At 36.1% G+C, this 20,245-nt stretch overlaps 1 protein-coding gene across 6 annotated transcripts in view; it reads left to right on the top strand.

Annotated features, from left to right (window-relative positions):
• RPS6KC1 (ribosomal protein S6 kinase C1) overlaps window positions 1–20,245 on the top strand; it is a 229,085-nt gene that overhangs the window by 114,728 nt on the left and 94,112 nt on the right. For 5 of the 6 annotated variants that reach the window (XM_082471434.1, XM_082471433.1, XM_082471439.1 and 2 more), the window contains 2 exons: window positions 9,438–9,553; window positions 18,968–19,060. In XM_082471434.1, the coding sequence (XP_082327560.1) occupies window positions 9,438–9,553; window positions 18,968–19,060 (209 nt within the window). The remainder of the gene's footprint in view (window positions 1–9,437; window positions 9,554–18,967; window positions 19,061–20,245) is intronic. The other variant, XM_082471435.1, reaches the window with a different exon arrangement.

Below are 20,245 nucleotides of genomic sequence, written 5' to 3' on the forward strand. Positions count from 1 at the left end.
TCCAAGAAAACTTTGTCCCTTTTAATAGGGAGAAACTCAAATTCTAATTTTACACCAGCTTACTTTTGGTATTGAAACTTAATCACATTCATTCTAATCTTAGCCAGTCCTGATCACACATAAAATTCCTTTTCCTTATTATTTCTAGTAGTTTTAAGTACCTACATGAGAATTTTTAACCCTTAGAAACCTTTAATTTCTACTGAAAACTGGGAAGTAAGCAATTATGAACTATCTTTTACATTAGCATTCTGTGGATTGGCAGATTCATAAATACTTCTTATTATTTCTAGAAATGTGTTTTCTCATAGACAGTTTCTCAGTGTGGCATAAAACATGCTTATTAATAGACCCAAATGCCTTTAATTTCTCTGTAAAAGGAAGCAAAAATTAGATAAACCTGTGTTCAGTAATTAATGTTTCAGTACTTTACCTTGTTTGGAAGTGATCTAGATACTTAATGACTATCCTTTAATTTAACTTAACAAAATTTCAGGTTACCAAAAAGATTTGGAGAAACTATTGGAAAGTTCACCTAAAAACTTTTTATCCTACTGACATCTATTTCATTTACTTGTTTTCAACAATTATGTTTAGACTGCCCACAAAAACTTCATGAGACATTAGACAATGTCAGTCTTCATCCCAAGCCATTCTTCTTGCTGACAAATTTTGTAAGAGATAACATGAACTTATTTGATCTTTAGTTAGCCTAGGCTGAATAAAAAGTGTATATCAACATTATTTTTAGTATGATAACTTTAAAGACATGTCTGTTTTAATTAAGTCAACAAACTTAAAATGAGCTTTTATTTACTAAAGATTATCTCAGATCGAGTGAACCTCAAAAGCATTGGGTTAATTTTTCTTATATTTTTAAGAATTTTATGAATACATGATTTATATAAGCACTTAATTTTTTTTGTAAGCCAGTTAAATAGAGCTCTTCTATAAGTTAATTTTGGCAATATTATCCAGAGTTAGAAAATATATCTGTAACACATGTATATAGGCACATGTGAACACGTAGACAGATGTGAACAGGGACCTCATAGCTTCTGTACACTTAGGATTTCTCAATTGCTCAAGTTCCAAATGACCTACCCTCTGTCCCCCTTCCCCCCCCCTTTTTTTTTAACTGATAAGAACTACCTCTCTGAAGTTTGTACTTTAATATTTACATCTCAAAGGCACAAGAAAAGAATGCAAGTTACAAGTCTTTTAAGATAAATAGAGGAGGTTTTGGGATTGGAAAAAGGAATAGGTGAATTTTGGACTGCCTCTAGAGCTGCATTTCTAGTTTTGCAAAGATTTGTAAGATAAGGACAGTTGCTCTCAGTTACACAAGGAATTGGGTTGTTATTTAAATGACATCATAGGTTGATCCACCCATAAGTCCTTTTATAAGGGCTTTAGAAGTTTTTTCTTTCCTGCTGGGTACATTATTTTAGTTTAGGGGAGAAGGCCTTAAAAAACAGTTATTAGCAGACTCTGTATATTAGCTTCCAGTTTGGCCAACTTTTGACCACAGAGCTACTTAAAATTAAAAAAAAAATCTTGTCAGTTTTCAGCTTAGATAAACAGTAAATATTTCTGGCAGTATTGAACAACCCCTTGGACTTAAGAGGCATCCCCTAATTGGGTGCAAAAGATACTTTATTTTTCTCTTTGTTGGGTACTACAGACAGAGATCCAGAATTGACTCTGGTAATAATTCTCACCCTCAGCTGGCTTCTGCCAGTTTTTCCAGGATCCCACCTGCAAGGTCTGAGTGGGGTTTAAGTGGAGAATGTATCTCTGATATTTACCAGAATTTGGCAAGGTTTTAAATTAATTTTTAATTTCAGTTTTCCCTTGGTTGTTTAAGGGAATGATGTAGCAATTTACCAGAAAATCCTCAGTCTCCTTACCTCTGAGAGAGATCCTTACAGGGTCTTTCTTTCAAAGGTATAGGGGTTCCTGTATGGCCATTAACTTGGCGGACTTTTGTTTATTGCCTTGTAGTCTCTTCAGAGTGGAAAGACAATTCAAACAGAGGATTACTAGAATGAGTACTTGATAAAGGAAGACAGAGGGGGCAGTAGGAGTTGTGTCTGTCTTTTTTTTTAAATAAATTTATTTATTTATTATTTATTTATTTTTGGCCGTGTTGGGTCTTCGCTGCTGCACACGGGCTTTCTCTAGTTGCAGTGAGCGGGGGCTACTCTTCATTGCGGTGCACGGGCTTCTCGTTGTGGTGGCTTCTCTTGTTGCGGAGCAGGGGCTCTAGGCGCGTGAGCTTCAGTAGTTGTGGCACGCAGGCTCAGTAGTTGTGGCTCGCAGGCTTTAGAGCGCAGGCTCAGTAGTTGTGGCACACTGGTTTAGTTGCTCCATGGCATGTGGCATCTTCCCGGACCAGGGCTTGAACCTTTGTCCCCTGCATTGGCAGGCGGATTCTTAATCACTGCGCCACCAGGGAAGTCCTGTGTCTGTCTTATAGTCCTTTGTTTTAGGTACCTCTTGTGTCTTTAATTTTTTGTTAGCTTTTTGTAATGAAACTTTCAATAAAGTTCTTTTGGCATTTTGAAGCCTTTGGAAGCTTCTGCATACCAGTTAAAATATGTATCCTATTCTGTTTGTTTAATTGGGGAACTCTTACTTTTAAGTGCACTTCTTAAGTGAATGATCTTGTCTAATTGGAATGTTCCCCATAATGGCCACTGTAATTCTAGGTTGTTTTTAGTAAGATTTTGCCATTTTTGTAGATATCTACAGTTTCTAGGATTACAGTTGTTAGACATAAAATAAGCAGGTATGCCAGAAGGGTGTGCTTAACTCTTTGGATTTTAAGGATCCCATTATTGTTTTTATTTTTTTAGCTAGGTCTTTGGGTCTCTTGGAGCCAAACTAATACCTAAGAGGGGTGTGTCATAGGGTTAGGGATTATGTGGTGTTTTACAGTGTACCTCTATGCGTGGAAATTTTCTTAAGGTTGGCAAGTGACTGAGTGTCAGTAACCTGTTCTGTGACCAGCTTATCCTAACATGGGAGTCTTTGAGTTAGCTGGTGGGTATTCTAACAGATCTTAAATGCTCAACCGTTATGCATCAATTTTGAGGCTGTTTTGACTTCTGAGATTCCTATTAGCATTTAGCCTTTATCTACGTAAAGTAAGGCAAAAAAATGTGTACCTTAATATATACTGAGTCCTAACCAAGAAAAGGCCCTGTGTGTACCATACCAGTTCCCCAGTGTGGGATGTGGGACCTTGGACTGGGGAAAGCATTGAACCAGTAGATCTCAACAAATGCGGGCTGTGGACTGGGGGCCCCACATAAATAGGGAACTGCATATTGCCACTAACAGTGCCTAAGTGGATCCTGGGACAGAATTAAGGGTTGGGGGTTCCACTCAAAAACCTGGGAATTGCAGTCCATGATAAAGCTAGGGGCCTGGGTCCCGGGCAGAACTGTCCACCAGCTCAAGCTGTCTTGCTCTGTAAAGGAAAACCAGTTATATCTGAAGCCTGATGCAAAGAGAAAGGAGCTCAGAATTGAGAGAAACTTACCGCTGAAAGAAAGACAGTGAACGCAAAAAGGGGTTCACAGGTACCACACCTGTCTTTCTTGTCCTCGAATGCCATCAGAAGTTTGTTCACTTTGGACCCTGACACTGACACCATATCTGTTAAAAGACAAAACCCAGCTGAGTAAATTTGAAGATCTAATTGACTTTATTGATTCGTGAACCAGGCAGCATCCCATCTAGCAAGTAGAAAGGAGCTCCAAGGAGCTCCAGAAAAGGAAAGGTTTTTAAAGCCAGAGAGGGGATGGGACAAGGAAGTCACAAACAAAAAAAGATTATTTTGAGCAAGACACCTTCCTCTGGGCGACAAAAACGTTTATTGTCTGGTTACCTCCCTGGTGCTGACGAGGAGGTTCCAGGCTGACTGGTTAAGACTCCAGTCCTGGGCAAGGTTGAAACTGCGATTAAGTTAGGTATTCTAAAGTTTGGTGACATGGGCTTAGTGGCTCCATTTTGGGCTGTTTGTTTCTTTTTTTTAATGGCAGAAAAACTGCTTAAACAACATTGAAAGCAATTATAGTTGAGGCAATGCCTGGGCACAAATATTATTGTGACTCTTGCTTTTACTATTCTTTGGTGACTCTTTGAACTTCTAGGGTTCACATAACACTTAGTTTAGAAAAAACATTAATAGGGGGTTGGTTAAAGGCAAATGGGAAGCAGATTCCCTGACTGACCAGGTTTGTTATTCACGGAAAGGCTGATGGCTCTAGATTTGTGGGTGATGTGTAGAACCGTAAATTACAGTTCTTCTCAAGGTTGCCTTTTGTTGTCAGAACACTTAGCATAAGTCAGAAATGGTAGGCTTTACCTGAAAAGAACAAAAAACCCATTGAATATAATAAATCAGCACTTAAAAAAAAAACTCTAACCACCAAGGCCATCTCAAACAGGCATATTCTTTTATGTGACTGAAGTTGTTTAAAAAAAAAAAAAAGGAAGCACCAACAAACAAAAACTTATCCCAGCAAACCCAGGTTGATTTGGATGTTCTTTCTAATGTGATAAATCTGAATGAAAACCAAGCATGCTGGACCAAGAGTAAAGTGACATAGGGCCTATTGGAGAGTGTGGAGTAGAGATAGGAATATAAGATGTGACTAAGTAGAGTCTTATATGGGGATTAAATTCTGTGCATGTGGAGACGATCAAGTATGGTCAAAATACTCTTGAAAATCCCTTAAAATTTCCCATAAAGTACAAACGTAGACATACTGGCTTTCAAGAAGTCTGACGTGGCCAATTCTTCCTTTAACATTGCTTTTCTTTTGTTGAATCAGTGATGAGGCAGTAGCTATATTCTTTTTAGTGACTAAGGGTAGAATAACAGAATTGGAAGAATTAACTTTTTATTCTAGTTCGTGAAACTGATTTTCATTATTTCTGTGAATAAAAATGCCTTTTTTTTTTTTTTTTTAAATGGGTAAATGAATAAGGACCTTTGTTTTCCAAGGAAATCCTTGGGTTACAAGGATGTTTGAGAGCCCAGTTTTTCTCAGAGAGGCCCATTCTCTTTTACATAGTGTGAAATTTATACCTCTTCATAGCTCTGATTTTCTCGTGTGCCTGTCTATCTTCTTCAGTCTTTCCTTCTCTCTGATTCTACTCTATCTTGTCTGATAGGCTCCTGCCTCAACTCCTTACCTTTATTTTCTCTTCATCTTTGTTCCCATGCTCGCTTGTACTTGTCCTGTGCTCTGTATTTTTCTTGCTCTTCTCAGTAACAGTAGAATAATCTAATTCAAATTCAGTTACCTGAAGTGTGGTAGCATAAGATCTGGTTTAGGTTTAGGCTGTTATTTAACTTTGTGACTGAGAAAGGCATTTCACATCCCTGAGCCTCAATTTCCTTAGTTATAAAAGGAAGGTAATATATTAAATGAATTTGATATAGTGAAGGAGTACCAAATGGTGATGATTTCTTGGGTAAATTAGAATTTCACAATTCTATTATCTATAGATTGTGCCTTCTATAATAACTTCTCTTAGTAAATTGAGTCAGGGTTGGTGTTCTGGACTGCTGGATAGCAGTTTTCTAAAATTTTCAATGACAACTTTGAAATTGCTCATTTCTGTTCAGCTACACTCTCTTCTTTCATGAATCATGCTTTATGATCATCCTAATTCTATTCTTTCTCTTGATCTGAGGTAAAGAAATATGGGTTGACACAATATATAAATATAAGACATCTTTTATGGTACACCAGAACTTTTTGACATAAAGGTTAGTAAATAAATAATGGAAGCAGTTTTTCTCTTTTGAATGCCAAAACACAGTGGAAATTCTTGTTCTGTCTGAATGATTAACAGAAATGTAGAGAACTTATTGAAGGTATTGGTTTATCTTCAGATAGAATTTTTATATTTTTAAAATATTTTTTGATGTGGACCATTTTTAAAGTCTTTATTGAGTTTATTACGATATTGCTTCTGTTTTATGTTTTGGCTTTTGGCCCCGAGGCATGTGGGATATTAGCTTCCCGACCAGGGATCGAACCTACACCCCCTGCATTGGAAGGTGAAGTCTTAACCACTGGACCACCAGGGAGGTCCCTAGGTAGAATGTTAAATACATATCCATTTTAAAAAGCATTTATTAAGTGTCTACCTAGATATATTACTGAAGAAATAATAGCTACATGACCTAATATGGGATTAAAAGTTGAATTCCAGGTAACCTAGTTTCCTTGAAAAATAATCATTATATGCTGCATGTGTGTCTTAAAATGAAGATTAAGAAATTAAGAAGGTTAGAGTCAAAAATTTTGATCAAGTAAAATCTGTTTAAAGTCATATTTGTGAATAAGTTGATTACTTGGAATTATTCTGGAAATTGATAGATGAATCTTTTCTCTCTGGTAGTCAAAAACCTCAGTAAGTATCCTGCAGCAGAAATCTGCAAGAGGTGGTTTTCATCCTTGGCTGCTGCTATTGATCAGCAGTGCTTGTGACCTACTTTTAAGGGGCTGATAAGGAAGGAGGCATAGTATGTATATTTAAGGTTACATTTAAAAAGCCTTCCAGTATTTCCATCACTTCCTTGTTGTTTCCATGGAAGCGGAACCACTATCATCAGCAGGAGTCCATTTCAGCTGCTGGCTTCCGGTTCTTGTTTCTCTGTTACTATGGTGACTGCCTCGAAAGCAACAGAAGTACCAAAAGTTTAAAAAGCAGCAATTTGATTACAAAATATGGTTTTAACTCTAGCTTTAATTAGGTGTTTTATAATTGACATTTTTGAATTTCAAGTTGATTTTTTTGAAAAAAGAAAAATTTGAAGTTTTATTAAAGCTTAATGACACTGAATTAAATAGAAAAAAAACCCTAAATTGCCATAGTTTCTATTAGAGTTGAGCCTAAGAAGAACCAAAAATTCTAAGTGGGGATTTAAATTAGGGCTTGAAAGGTATAACCTGCAATGAGAAGAGCTAATGATAATGGGAGTAGCAGTTGGAGTCTATGAGCAATAAGCTCAAAACTAAGAACGAGCAGTATGTCAAAATAGTGAATGTTTCTTATTTATGTGGCACATTTTATCTTCAAAATGTGTTATAGTTAGGTGATTTTCACAGATTATATCCATTTTTCAACTGAGTAAAAATAAAAACCTTGGGTTTAGAAATTAAGTAAATTTTAAGGACAGAGGCAGGAAGCATACTGACATTTTATTTGAGGTTTGAGGAGTTGGTGGGTTAATAAATATAGATTGTTCCACAGTTAAAAGGCAGTAGAGATCCTCATCCCTCACCAAGACCAGTTATATTTGTGAATTACTACTCATAAAGGAGAGAAGAGATGGAATTGTAAGATAAAAGCTGTGAAAGGAAAGGTATTTAAGCAAAATTGCAATCCCAACTTTGTTGCAATTTTTCTTTTTAAAAAATATTTATTTATTTATTAGGCTGCGCTGGGTCTTAGTTGTGGCATGCAGGATCTTCGTTGTGGTTTGCGGGATCTTTAGTTGTGGCATGTGAACTCTTAGTCGCGGCATGTGGGATCTAGTTCCCTGACCAGGGATCGAACCTGGGCCCCCTGCATTGGGAGTGCAGTCTTAGCCACTGGACCACCAGGGAAGTCCCTGCACTTTTTCTTAGAGGTCTGTATTCATTCAGGTTCTTTGGTTTACATGTGACAAAATCCACTACCTTAGGCAACGAATGGCAGGATTGTAGGTTCAACTGAAATCAGGGACCCCAGTCACATTAGGTTTTCTTTTTTGGTCTCTCATATTTGTGTCTCTTTTTTTGGTTTGGCGGAAACTATGGCTGCTGGCAGTTCCCACTCTCTTACTTCCAGCGTCAATAACACAGAAGGACTGATTGGTCCGGTTTGTGTTGGGCCAATTTCTCCCTTCTCCAACTGTGGCCAAGAGGATGGGGTTCTATGGTTGGCCCTACTGTGATAGGGAGGCTCACCCTTGGCTGACAAGTAGTGACTAGAGGGGCTGAGATGTGAAGTAAGGTAGCAGCTTTCATTCAAACCACGTTGTTAAGGGTTGGTAGTGGTTGGGGGAAGAGGTGGAGGAGTATGAAGGGGAGGAGAAAGGGACATTTCCCAGAAGAAATAGAAGATGTTGTTCCAGGCAGAAATAAGAAGAGGTTTTTCCACCTGTAATCTTTTGGGGGAAAATATCTCCTTCATTGTAATTCAGTTCACTTCTAATTCAACAAACCAGGTGACATTATTATGTAGGATTTGGTTTTGAGAGAAAAACCAAGATTGAAAACCTTTACAACTTATTGCTTCCTATATAGCACTGGCTCTGTTGTAGTACCTTTTATGTATGTTGTCTCCTTTAATCTCTACAGTCATTTGAGCTATATATTTCCATTTTAGAGAATGAGGAAGAGGTTCACAGAGTTGAGATGACTTATCATCGGACACATGACTAACAAGAGGCAGAGCCAGAATTCAGATAACCAGGGTTTCTGGCATGTAATCCAGGGTACTTTCCATTGTGTGATACTTACATTTTGGTTAACTTCATTCAGTACTGTGTATTAAGTGCTTTGATAAAAGTGAGTCATGAATAGTATTGAATATTATTTGTGAAAGGAACCTTAGACATCATATAGTACAGTGGTTTCAGACTTTTTGACTTTCAGCCATGGAATCCTTTCTTCAAATGAAATGTTATATTATAGTCAAGTATATATATAAGATGGGTAAAAGCATAGGATCATCCCACTCTGGAGAGGAGAGATCCAGGAGTGTAACACCTCCTTTTTGAGATCTTGAGTTCTTAGAGGCCACTTTGAATACCCTTTCCTTAGGGAAACTGAGAGCCAGACAGGGTAAATGATCCTTGTTCACTTTCACATAATATATTACAAGGATTTAAATCACATTATTGTTTTCAGTTGTAAGGTGGGTGACAATTTGTTATTAATGAATAAACCCTGATGCTTACAAAAATCAGAGTGAATTTAGAGTTACCCTAAATAATTTTATTCTCCAGTTTGGTGGTACTTTTATAGCCTATCACATCCATGTCACAGCTTTTATTAAATGTCTCTTGCATTTAGTCCTATTTGTTGAGTTGGACAACCGTATACTGTTTGGACTAGGCTAGTCTCTTGTCCACAGAGCTTTTTACATTACATTCTTTATATATCGGCTCCTCTTATAAAATACATCAAGTTCTCTATACATATTTAAATAGGGGCGTTTCAGAATTTAGATAAATGAAATTCATCTGGGTAATATTTAGACCTTGCTGATATTAATAACTTTGATGTCTGTTCCAATTTTGATTTCTCTTTTCTTTTCAGTTAGAAGTGTGAACAAGTGGTAAATTGGGTAAAAGGAAGTTACAGTTTGGATAAAAGAAAGTTTATTTTTCACATGTCCTGACTTTTGTTTTTTCCTTTTAGGAGAGTCAAGCCCTACTCGTCGAGAAGCTGTGAAGAGAAGAACCGCAGAATATCTCATGCGAGCAGAGAGTCTCTCTAGCCTTTATGTGAAACCTCAACTTGATGATGTATCTCAGGTATGTCTTATGTTTCATTTTGTATTTTCTTTAGCCATTTTTGCTGTTTTGTTGCTCAGTTTTATTTCTAACTAGAATGTTTGAGCATTTTGGTCTTTGGAATTTTATCAGTGATTTTCTTACAAGGTGTTGGCGGGAAGAAAAGCATTAAAGCAAACCACCAAAAGTGGAATAAAATGGGACTCACTTTCTCCTTCTCTTTCTCGGCCCTTTATTCTTTACTCCATACCTAATATCACCGTGTGTAGAATGACAGTAATTTATACTGAATTTTATTTGAGAATTTTAAAGTTAAGTTATGATTCTGTTACCATTCCTGCACCGTTCATTGATTCATGCTAAAACTAATTATTTAAGCATAAGTCCTACAAGTAGCAGCTATAGATCACCTAGAATTATAAAGGTATAATTCTAACAGGGATATTTAGGTTATTTGGGGCTACACCTAGTCTTGTCTGGAAAGCAGGTGAATGTTTAAAACATTAGAAACATTTTGGTTTATCATTATTGTTTTTATGTTATATCCGTCTGGATTTGGCAAATTTCTGGAAGAAATTTTTCTGTTTTTTTCTTTTTTTCTTTATATGAAACTAAGTTTTTTTTTCTGATGCAATTTAAGAGTTATACCTTCTAGAGGTGGGAGAAAGTGTTTATTTTCTTAATTGACCTAAGAGGCAGGCAGGCTTGTTCACGTCTCAACTCTGTCCCTTGAAGCCATGGAAGATTGGACAAGATACTTAACTCCACCTCTTAGCTTCAGTTTCTACATCTGAATAATGAGGATAATAGTAATTCCTTGCTAGGTTGTAGTTAGGATTAAATGAGTTAAAAAAAATTCACTCATATGTGGATGCACACGCACACACACACACGTAAACATTCAAGTGCCTACCTCATAAAAAGACCAGCCTGTAAGCCAAGCTTTTAAGACTAGCTTAATAAGCATTAGCCCTATTGTTCATCTCCCCTCATATATTGCTTTATATACCTTTTCCCACATTTTTAAATGCTTTTTATACTTTCTGAAAATTATCAAATGTCTCAATTTTCTAGTTTAAAAATAGCCCATTATTTAATCTTGGTTCATTGGACAACTAAAACTTTTTTTGCTGCTTTTCTGAGCCCTTTTCACTTTCTGTGTGACCTTTTAAAACATACAGTTATCAGAACTGTACTTATTAGTATAAGAAATTTTGTTGTTAAGCATTTGGCCAATCTTCTTAGAACAAAAACATATATTCCAACTTGGAATTAATATACTTTTGTTACTTGTTCTAACATAATAAATATATATAAGTAAGATAGCTACTGACTCATTTTCAGATTGTTAATTACTGTGACTCTCTGTATTCTGTTTGCTAATCTTTTCCTGTTTTCTTTCATCGTTGTTTCAATTATATTATTTCCTTTAATGCTTCACTATTGAATTTTATTTTTAATTTTTAAAATTATTGAAGTATAATTGACTTATAATATTATATTAGTTTCAGGTGTACAATATAGTGATTCAATATGTTTATACGTTACAAAATAATCACCATGATAAGTCTAGTTATCATCTGTTACCATATAAAGTTATTACAATACTATTGACTATATTCCTTATGCTGACTTATTTACTTTGTAACTGGAAGTTTGTACCTCTTAATCTCCCTCACCTATTTCACTCACACCTCCTCCCTGCTCTGGCAACCACCAGTCTGTTCTCTGTATTTATGAGTTTGTTTCTGTTTTGTTATGTTTATTCATTTGTTTTGTCTTTTAGATTCCACATGTAAGTGGAATCATACAATATTTGTTTTTCCCTGACACTTAGCCTAATACCCTCTAGGTCCATTCATTTTGCAAATGGCAGGATTAAGTTTTATCTTTTTATTTTATCTTTTTTAAAAATAAATTTATTTATTTTTTATTTATTTATTTTTGGCTGCGTTGGGTCTTCGTTGCTGCACATGGGTTTTCTCTAGCTGCGGCGAGCGCGCGTTACTTTTTGTTGTGGTGCGCGGGCTTCTCCTTGCAGTGGCTTCTCTTGTTGCGGAGCACGGGCTCTAGGTGCGCGGGCTTCAGTAGTTGTGGCACGCGGGCTCAGTAGTTGTGGCGCACGGGCTTAGTTGCTCCCGGCATGTGGGATCTTCCCGGATCAGGGATCGAACCCATGTCCCCTGCATTGGCAGGCGGATTCTTAACCACTTCGCCACCAGGGAAGTCCCTGAATTTTATCATTTTTAAATGGAATATTTATCTAAACATTACTTTGAATCTAATTCTTATTTTCTGTGGAGTTGGCAGCCTACCCTATGTGCTATCCTGATGTGTATATTCTCCATCCATTTTTGGGGATACTCATAAATGCATTAAATAGGATGCGCCTCTATGAACTTTTACTAAATCCATCTTGTATATAAATACAATTGATCCTTGAACAACATGGGTTTGAACAGTGTGGGTTCACTTACACGTGGATTTCTTTCAGCAGTAAATACTGCAGTACTACACAATCTGAAGTTGGTTGAATCCATGGATACAGGAGGAATTGTGGATACAGAGGGCTACTATAAGTTATATTAGGATTTTCAACTGTGGGTAGGGTTGGCACCCCAATCCCGTGTTATTCAAGGGATAACCGTATTCTAAAAGCTTTAGGGAGTCAAAATCAGCAGTATTCTGTTCTTTCTATTAATGTTAACTTTGAATGTTCTACTTATACTTACTCATTCAAACTCCCTATTTATGCATCCGCTGTTACAGTTCCCCACAATCATTTTATGGAGCAATAACTTATTAGGCAAATAAATATATAAAGCCTGCTGTATAGCTTTTGACTTGGAGAAAGGAACCATGAAGTATAGCAGTCAGAATTTTCCTTCAAGCATAGCTTCAAATGAAAATAAAACAAAAGAGATCTAGTATAGGAAAGCTGATTGTATTAGATTTATATAAATTCATTAAGCATCTGTTATGACTCTGCGTGTATATAGTATCAAACTAGATATACTTTGGAGTTATATTAAAGATATGGCACAGTCTCTGCTCTTGCAAACCCTAAAGCATAATTGAGGACCCAAAATATGTACGTAATTGAGGAAACAAAAGTTAGAGAGGATTGTAAGAGCCATGTAGAATAATGGAAACTTGTATCAGGAAGGGTTAAAAAAGGGTACCTAGTGAATCAGATTTGATATGCTAGGATTTTTTTTCAGTTCTTAGGCAAAGAGGTTAGAGAAGAGTTTTTCTTGATAGAGCAAGATGTTTTTCTTTTAGGGTAAGGATTTGCTTTTTATTTTCACTTTTGTATTTTACTCTATTAAATCTGGCCCTTATTTGGGTCAGAGATATGGTTGATTATTTTTTATCTGTAATTTAACTTAAATGTCTTCTAGAGGTTCTGGATGAGCTTGGTGAATTTATTATTTCTCTTCTTTAACCATCTTTGGGCAATAATTTCAACCAACACAATGAGAGAATGATATAAATGATTTTTAGCAAATCTTAAATTCTGTGCAGAGCAGATATTATTTCTTTCTTGAATACATGTGCAAATATTTCTTTCTTGTCTGGTTAAGAAAATAAAGGACTCCTTTTTGGGTTTGAAATTTTTTGTTGATTACTGTTTTTCCCTTTGGTGCAGTCTAGGTCATGACTCACTTTACCTGAGTTTCCTGTGGTAGTTCAAGCTTTTGCTTCATTGAGTTTATTTGAGACTCTTATGTGGTAAATAAAAAAGTTCCGAATTTCCCCGTCGTTGGTGATAATAATCCTTTTCAAAAAAGGACAGAAAGGAGCAAAAGTACTCTCCTACTCTTTCTTTTCGTCATTACTTCATTACTAAAAGGCTCCGAGGAAACTTAAGGAGCAAGTCTGAGAAAAAAAGGAAATGAGCTTTATTTGAACTAAAGGTGCAGATTTAACTAAAGGACATGGATTTCTTTTCCTTTTTTTTTTTTTTAATTGTTGGTGACTTTGATTTAAGAATTGGTATTAGAGGGGATTTCTCTGGAAAAGACTTGAAATAGCTTATTTGCTATTTTTAGCTCTAGGCATTTAAAACTTAAGATCAATGAAATTTAGAAAAAGACAGTAAATGGTCTAAGTTTAGGACATAAAGGATTGTGTAGTTTTTAAAGCACGAATACCTTTTTTTGTTTGCAATTACAAGGTACGAATGAAAATACAATTGGCCCTCTGTACCCATGGGTTCCACATTTGTGGATTAAATCAACTGCAGATCGAAAATATTTGGGGAGAAAAAATTCTAGAAAGTTCTAAGAAACAAAACTTGAATTTGGCACCTGTTGTCAACTATTGACATAGCATTTACATTGCTTTAGGTATTATAAGTAGTTTAGAGATGACTTAAAGTATATGGGAGGATGTGTGTAGGTTATATGTAAATACTACACCATTTTAAATAAGGGACTTGAGCATCTGCAGATTTTGGTGTTCGTGGGGATCCTGGAACCAATCCCCTGTGTATACTGAGGGACAACTGTAGAATGTATGGCTTTCCTGAATATTTTGTGTATAGTTGCTATAATATTGAAAATATTTCTCTGTTGTGCATTTTGTTTACTGGTATTATTGGTATTTCTCAGTTCTTCTTTAGCAAATATTTTAAAATGAGTGTTGTGTCACCCTTAGTGAGACATGGGCAAAGCAAAGATAGAAATCAGGTGCATTCCAAATCAGTAATAGGACTGCAGTTAAGAGTTGTGCTTGAAATGTGATGTAAGAGAGATTTTTTTAGGAAACTGAGTATTGAGGGTTAATAGGTTGCCAATGAAAGTCTCGGCAAAGCCAAAAATCTACAGATGAAGCCAAGTTCAGAAACTAGTGTAGTTAGCTATCATGGTTCAGAACGTGGATTCTTGATATGTTCTTTGTAGAGCTTTCCTTTTGTCCTTGATTGCTTGTTCCCTCCCAAATAATGCTGACATACTCTCAGGTTATTTAAGGATGCGTAGCTAACCCTACTCCCCATGTGGTTGGTGGACCAGCAGCACAGCATCACCTGGTAGCTTCTTGGAAATGCAGAATCTTAGGCTCCACCAAAGACTGACTGAATCCGAATCTCCATTTTTACAGGGTCCTCAGGTGATGTGCATGCATGTTAAAGTTTGAAAGTACCTCACTAACAGATTGGTAAGAATTGAGATAGCTCTCATTGAGAAAAGGTAATAATATCGAGTGAAAGAGACTCTGGGCAGGATAAACAACAGCTTTAAAAAACCCCAAAAATGAAAACAAAGGTAAGGTTCACTTAACTATTTAGACAATGTTGAACAGAAATAGTAAATAGGTTTTACTAGTGTGCTAACTCTAGTCCACTGGTAGTGGCTGTATTGCAAGACAGAGTGTGGGACTAATAAAGTCTGCCATTGGCTTGAGCAGTTGAGTGATATATACTTGCCATCTTTGGTTTTGAAGGTTGTTGGATTATCATATATTCTTGCCTTTCCCTTCTCCTCACCCTCAGTATTTAAGTTTTGAACTCCTTGCTTCTCTAGGCATCTTCTGATATAGTAGCCAATACAAATAAGTGAAATTTTTACTTTTTTCTTTAAGGAAATCAGCCATGTTGCCTAGAAATATTTCCACCCCACCCTGCCCTAATAGCATTGGTGGAAGTTTTCCTAAACAATGTTATATTATTTTATAAATAAGATTTAATCCCCTCTTATCTATTACCTAGTTTTGTCATTTTAGACAAATTGCTTAACCTTGCTGCTTTTCAGTTTTCTCATCTGAAAAAAAAAAAAATTGTTGGACTTGATCTCGGTCTCTTTCTTTTCTTAAAATTCTGTGGATTTATGTTTCCTTTTGCCATCTAAAAAAGGAATAGATCTATAGGGATTCTACCCAATTTAAACACTGCATATCAGAAATACAGGATTTTTTATTGATGGTTTTATTTCATGATCTTTCTTTGTTCATTTCTCTGATCTTAAACTTTTATAGATGGTTAAAGTAGAAAGAGAACTTGAATGATCACTTCGCCTTTGGTCTTTCCCCATTACAATTTCACCATTCCTGTCTTTGCAAAAGTAACCTTACTAAATCACTGTTTTCGTTGGGTTGTTTCTCATACAAAAACTTGTTTTCTAGAGTCTGGAAAACATAGTCCAGACTTTTTCCCCTGGCATTCAAGGCCTGTTAAAGTCAATATAACTGACCAACCTTAAAAGTGCAATTTTATTTTCCTTTGTTCTACAATTTGAACATTTTTTTCCCCACCAAGAGAGCTTTTTTTCCCCCAATCCTATGTATAATATCCTTTCCTAACCTAATTCCTACATAACATTTAAAATCCCCTTTGATTCCACTTCTTCCTGAGACCACAGTTTATCATACATGTGATAAACTAGTGACTTATCTCTATTGTCTTATGTTTTTAAAAAATGTCTTATTGTTACTTAACTTTTCATGTATTTGGCTTATCTCCTCAGGTGAGTTGTAAACTTCTTGAAGCTAGGGACCATGTCTCTTTTTTTTTTTTTTTAACATTTATTTATTTGGCTGTGCCATGTCTTAGTTGCAGCGTACGGGATCTTTAGTTGCGGCGTGCGGGATCTTTAGTTGCGGCATGTGGGCTCTTAGTCGCGGCATGCGGGATCTAGTTCCCTGACCAGGGATTGAACCCGAGCCCCCTGCATTGGGAGCGCAGAGTCTTAACTGCTGGACCACCAGCAGTTAAGAAGTCCTGGGACGGTGTCTTTTGATGATTTATATCCCTTTCAGTTATCATGCACATAGTGGGCACACAGTAATTTATTGAAAGGCACAGTAGAGATTTTGTGGTTTGCTGTCTTTGCTGTTGAGATTGCTAAAGTGAACTGATAACTTTCTTTGGAAACTGAAAGATCCAATGACATCACTGAATAAGAGGGATAAGTAGGAGATAGGGATGTTGGACATGTTTGGCCGTATTTTCAAAGATGAATGTGATGGATAAGTTATCACTTAAAGTGTTCTTTTTCCTCCTATAACTTTTCCTAATCATTCCTTTCACCAAAATCACAAGCAGTGATTTCTTACTTGGTAATAGAGTAGGGGGAGGTGAATTCTTAATTATCAGAATGTGTTGTGTAGCAGAAGGACTGCAAGCAATAGAGTAAGGAGTTGGGGTCTAGCCTCGGATCTTTCACTGCTCTTTCTGACGGTAAACACCCAACCATTCTGAACTTCCTTTTATTTATCTGTAAAATGGGGATTATAATAATAACTTCTTGTAGGTACTACACTCAGGCCAGTGTGAGGTATGAAGATAAAATAATATAGATTAAGAGAGAAGAGACTATTTCTGTTATATGTCTATTAAAATACTCTGCTAAATGTTTTTCTGTCCTTAAAAATTCCCCTTGGATTTTAGGGAGGCAGAGATGTATCTTTGTTTTATGTCATCTAGCTCAGCACCTAATAAAGTGAGATTAAAAAGGAATTTTTTGGAAACATATCCTAGAAGTAGAAATCAAATAGATTTAAAAAGATTATTATCGGGCTTCCCTCATGGCATAGTGGTTAAGAATCCACCTGCCAATGCAGACGACACGGGTTCAAGTCCTTGTCCAGGAAGATCCCACATGCTGCAGAGCAACTAAGCCCGTGCGCCACAACTACTGAGCCTGAGCTCTAGAGCTCGCGAGCCACAACTACTGAGCCCGCATGCCACAACTACTGAAGCCCGTGCACCTGGAGCCTGTGTTCCACAACAAGAGAAGCCACCGCAATGAGAAGCTCGCACACCGCAATGAAGGGTAGCCCCTGCTCGCCGCAACTAGAGAAAGCCCGCACGCAGCAACAAAGACCCAACACAGCCAAAAATAAATAAATAAAATAAAATATATTTAAAAAAAAACATAAAAAAAGAGCAATGTACTTTAAAAGAAAGAAAAGATTATTATCATCCTGTCCAGTTGACACTGTCACCAGCATTTGTCACCAGCATTCTCAAGTTAAGTCTCTTTAAAAAATAAAAAGTTGTCTTTTTTTAAAAAAATTAAATACCACCTCTTCAGGCGTGTTGAAGTTAGTATTTGCTTACTAAACCTAAAAACAAAAAGAAATTATTTTGAAAGCAATTAGGATTGCTGCTTTTAGAAAATTTCACAAAGTGACAGTTTTCCCTGTTTGTAAAAGACACCCAATTTGTCTATGCAACCTCCCTCACTTGTTACCCTCCTCTCTTCCTCCTTCCTCTCTTTTCTGCTCTTTCTCTTTGCTTCCAACCAACATGCTAGGCACTGTGAATATAAAGACGAATAAGGCATACTTCCTGTTCTCAAGGAGCTTCTTGTCTAGTGATGCTGAGCTGCACTAGGCCTTGAAGTATCAAAAATGTAACTCAGTAACTCTGGTAATCCTGACATTCGGTTAACCAGGATATTTATCGTCTACTCATGGGGATGATAAATGTTTCCTATATATTCTAACAGATTTTTTAACAACAAAAAAGTCTGCTTTGAGGGTATAATAAGGCTCTGTGTGTCCTGTCATCCTTTGCAGCATCACCATTTTAATATAAGGATTAATAAAGCATTGCTTTCTGGTTGTAAATGCCAAATGGAGATGTCTTTAGAGTTTATCTAGTCTAATGTTTTACTTTACTGATAGGGAAAAACTAAGACCAATGGATGGAAAGTTAGGATTATTCTTTTATTGTATGTGGTACTGAAATATCCCTTCCTTATTCACTGATCTTTTTTGGACTTTTTTTTGTGGCGAACAGACTAAGTTTTCCACATCACAGATGTTCAAATATTAAAAAATATTTTCATCTCTTTTCTAGGCTTACACAATCTCAGTTCTAATAATTATTGGTTATATGACAGAGTTTCTTAATTTTTCACCATTATTGGCAATTCTGATTGAACTTGAATTTGCCAATCCCTAACATACCTAGTATATATTTATAAAGTAACATTAAAGGACTATAGTTTTATGATGAGAGAAAATGACTTATGTTCCTTCCCTCCCCAAGTTTATCTATTGTTACGTTTGTTTTAGTCCCCTCCTTCTAAATTACTCTTGAGCCTTCTGGGGTAAATATAAGGCTGTGATTGATTGTTGGCTCAGTTAGCCATTTGTTACAAAGTTTCATTACAGCTGTACAGTTCTGAATTGCATTGGTGCTCTGGAAACTATATCAGCTCATTAATTTTTCTTTTTAAAATTTTGTTTTCAGTGTTATGATTTATTTACTTGCAACTATTTTCTTGATTTTTATTTGTGATTTTCTTCATTTTTGATTTTATTATTTTTTTATTTTACATTACAGACAAACAGAAACTTCCTCCTTTCATCTTTCCATTCTCTGATTTATGATAAATTTAGTTCCTTTGGCCTGGCATTTGCTTCAGCAGGCAGTCTTCCTTCAAGCACCTCCCTGATTGATGTATAATCTTTGATATCTTCCATTAGCCTCCAGGATCACTAAGTTCAAGGCCCCCTTGGAACCTAAGGAGCCCTGCCGAGGAGCTGAAGGCCTTCAGAGTCCTTGGGGTGATTGACAAGGTAATTCTTCAGTGTCTCTTCAAGAGTTCAGTCATAAATCGATGCATGCTGACATTATGTCTTTGAAGCTTTGGATCTTAAGGATATGAAACAAAAGGAGAAAATGACTCAAATGCATCTGCACTTTAAAATAACAAAAGAGAAGAGAAAAAGCTTTTATCTAAGCAATTCATGTAAGGTCATGCAAAATATACTTGTGTTAAAGGAGAAGGTGCTTATTTGTTGGCATTCAGTCTAGTAAGGGGTTTGGTTTTATAAACCTGTTATAGTTATAAAAACTAGTGAGTCAGTAGTTGTTCAACATTAACTGGTATAGTCAATCTAATGGTCAAAAAAAATGACATTCTCCTAATAAATACCATTTCTTGAGTACCTTCTATGTATCAAACCATGTATTAGGCATTTATATAATATAAACAATGTATTAATCCTATCCAACCTGTTATTTGCATGTTGGTGGAAAAGCAATGCTTAGAACAGTTTAAGTAACTTGCCCAGAAATCACATAGCTATTTAGGGTGGTACTGAAATTCAAACGTAGATCGTTGTGACACCAAAAGCTGTGCTTTTTCCAATACACTAAACCCCCTTTTGCACACACACATTTTTATATTTGGAATAAAAGTACTGCGATGACAGAGGTCTCTGCCATTGAGTTTCCCCAAATTTGGTGACATCTCAGATATGCCAGACATTAACAGTACTGAGCCTGTCAGAGAGTTTACAAATGTAATTTAAAAATCATACACAGTAAACCGTGTTTTACATATATTTGGTCAAGCACCACTTTACCTTTCAAAGTGAAAGAAAATGCCTTAATATTAGGTATAAATTAATTTAATCTTTTTTATGTTAACCATGTTTTATGAAGCACCTTAGTGTTTATTTATAACTTCATGTTCATTGAGTATTTCTTGTGTTCTAAAGTATGCATGTGAGTCCATGCTAAAATTGAACAATATGCAGTATATTTCAGGTAATTTGAACAGTAACTAATAAGAGTTTGAGGTATTTCAAAATAAACAGTAGGTTGGATATTACATGAAGCTCTCAGGTCTTATTAAATTCTTATAAGCATCATTTTTCTCAAATAGATTTATTTGACTGAATTTTGAAGTTAAAGAATTCTAAGCAGTAGGACTTTTGAGCCTGAAATATTTCCTTAACCATGTTTTTCCTAGCCTT

Source organism: Balaenoptera physalus (assembly GCF_965194825.1).
Source record: "Balaenoptera physalus genome assembly, chromosome: 1".
NCBI classification, from domain to species: domain Eukaryota; kingdom Metazoa; phylum Chordata; class Mammalia; order Artiodactyla; family Balaenopteridae; genus Balaenoptera; species Balaenoptera physalus.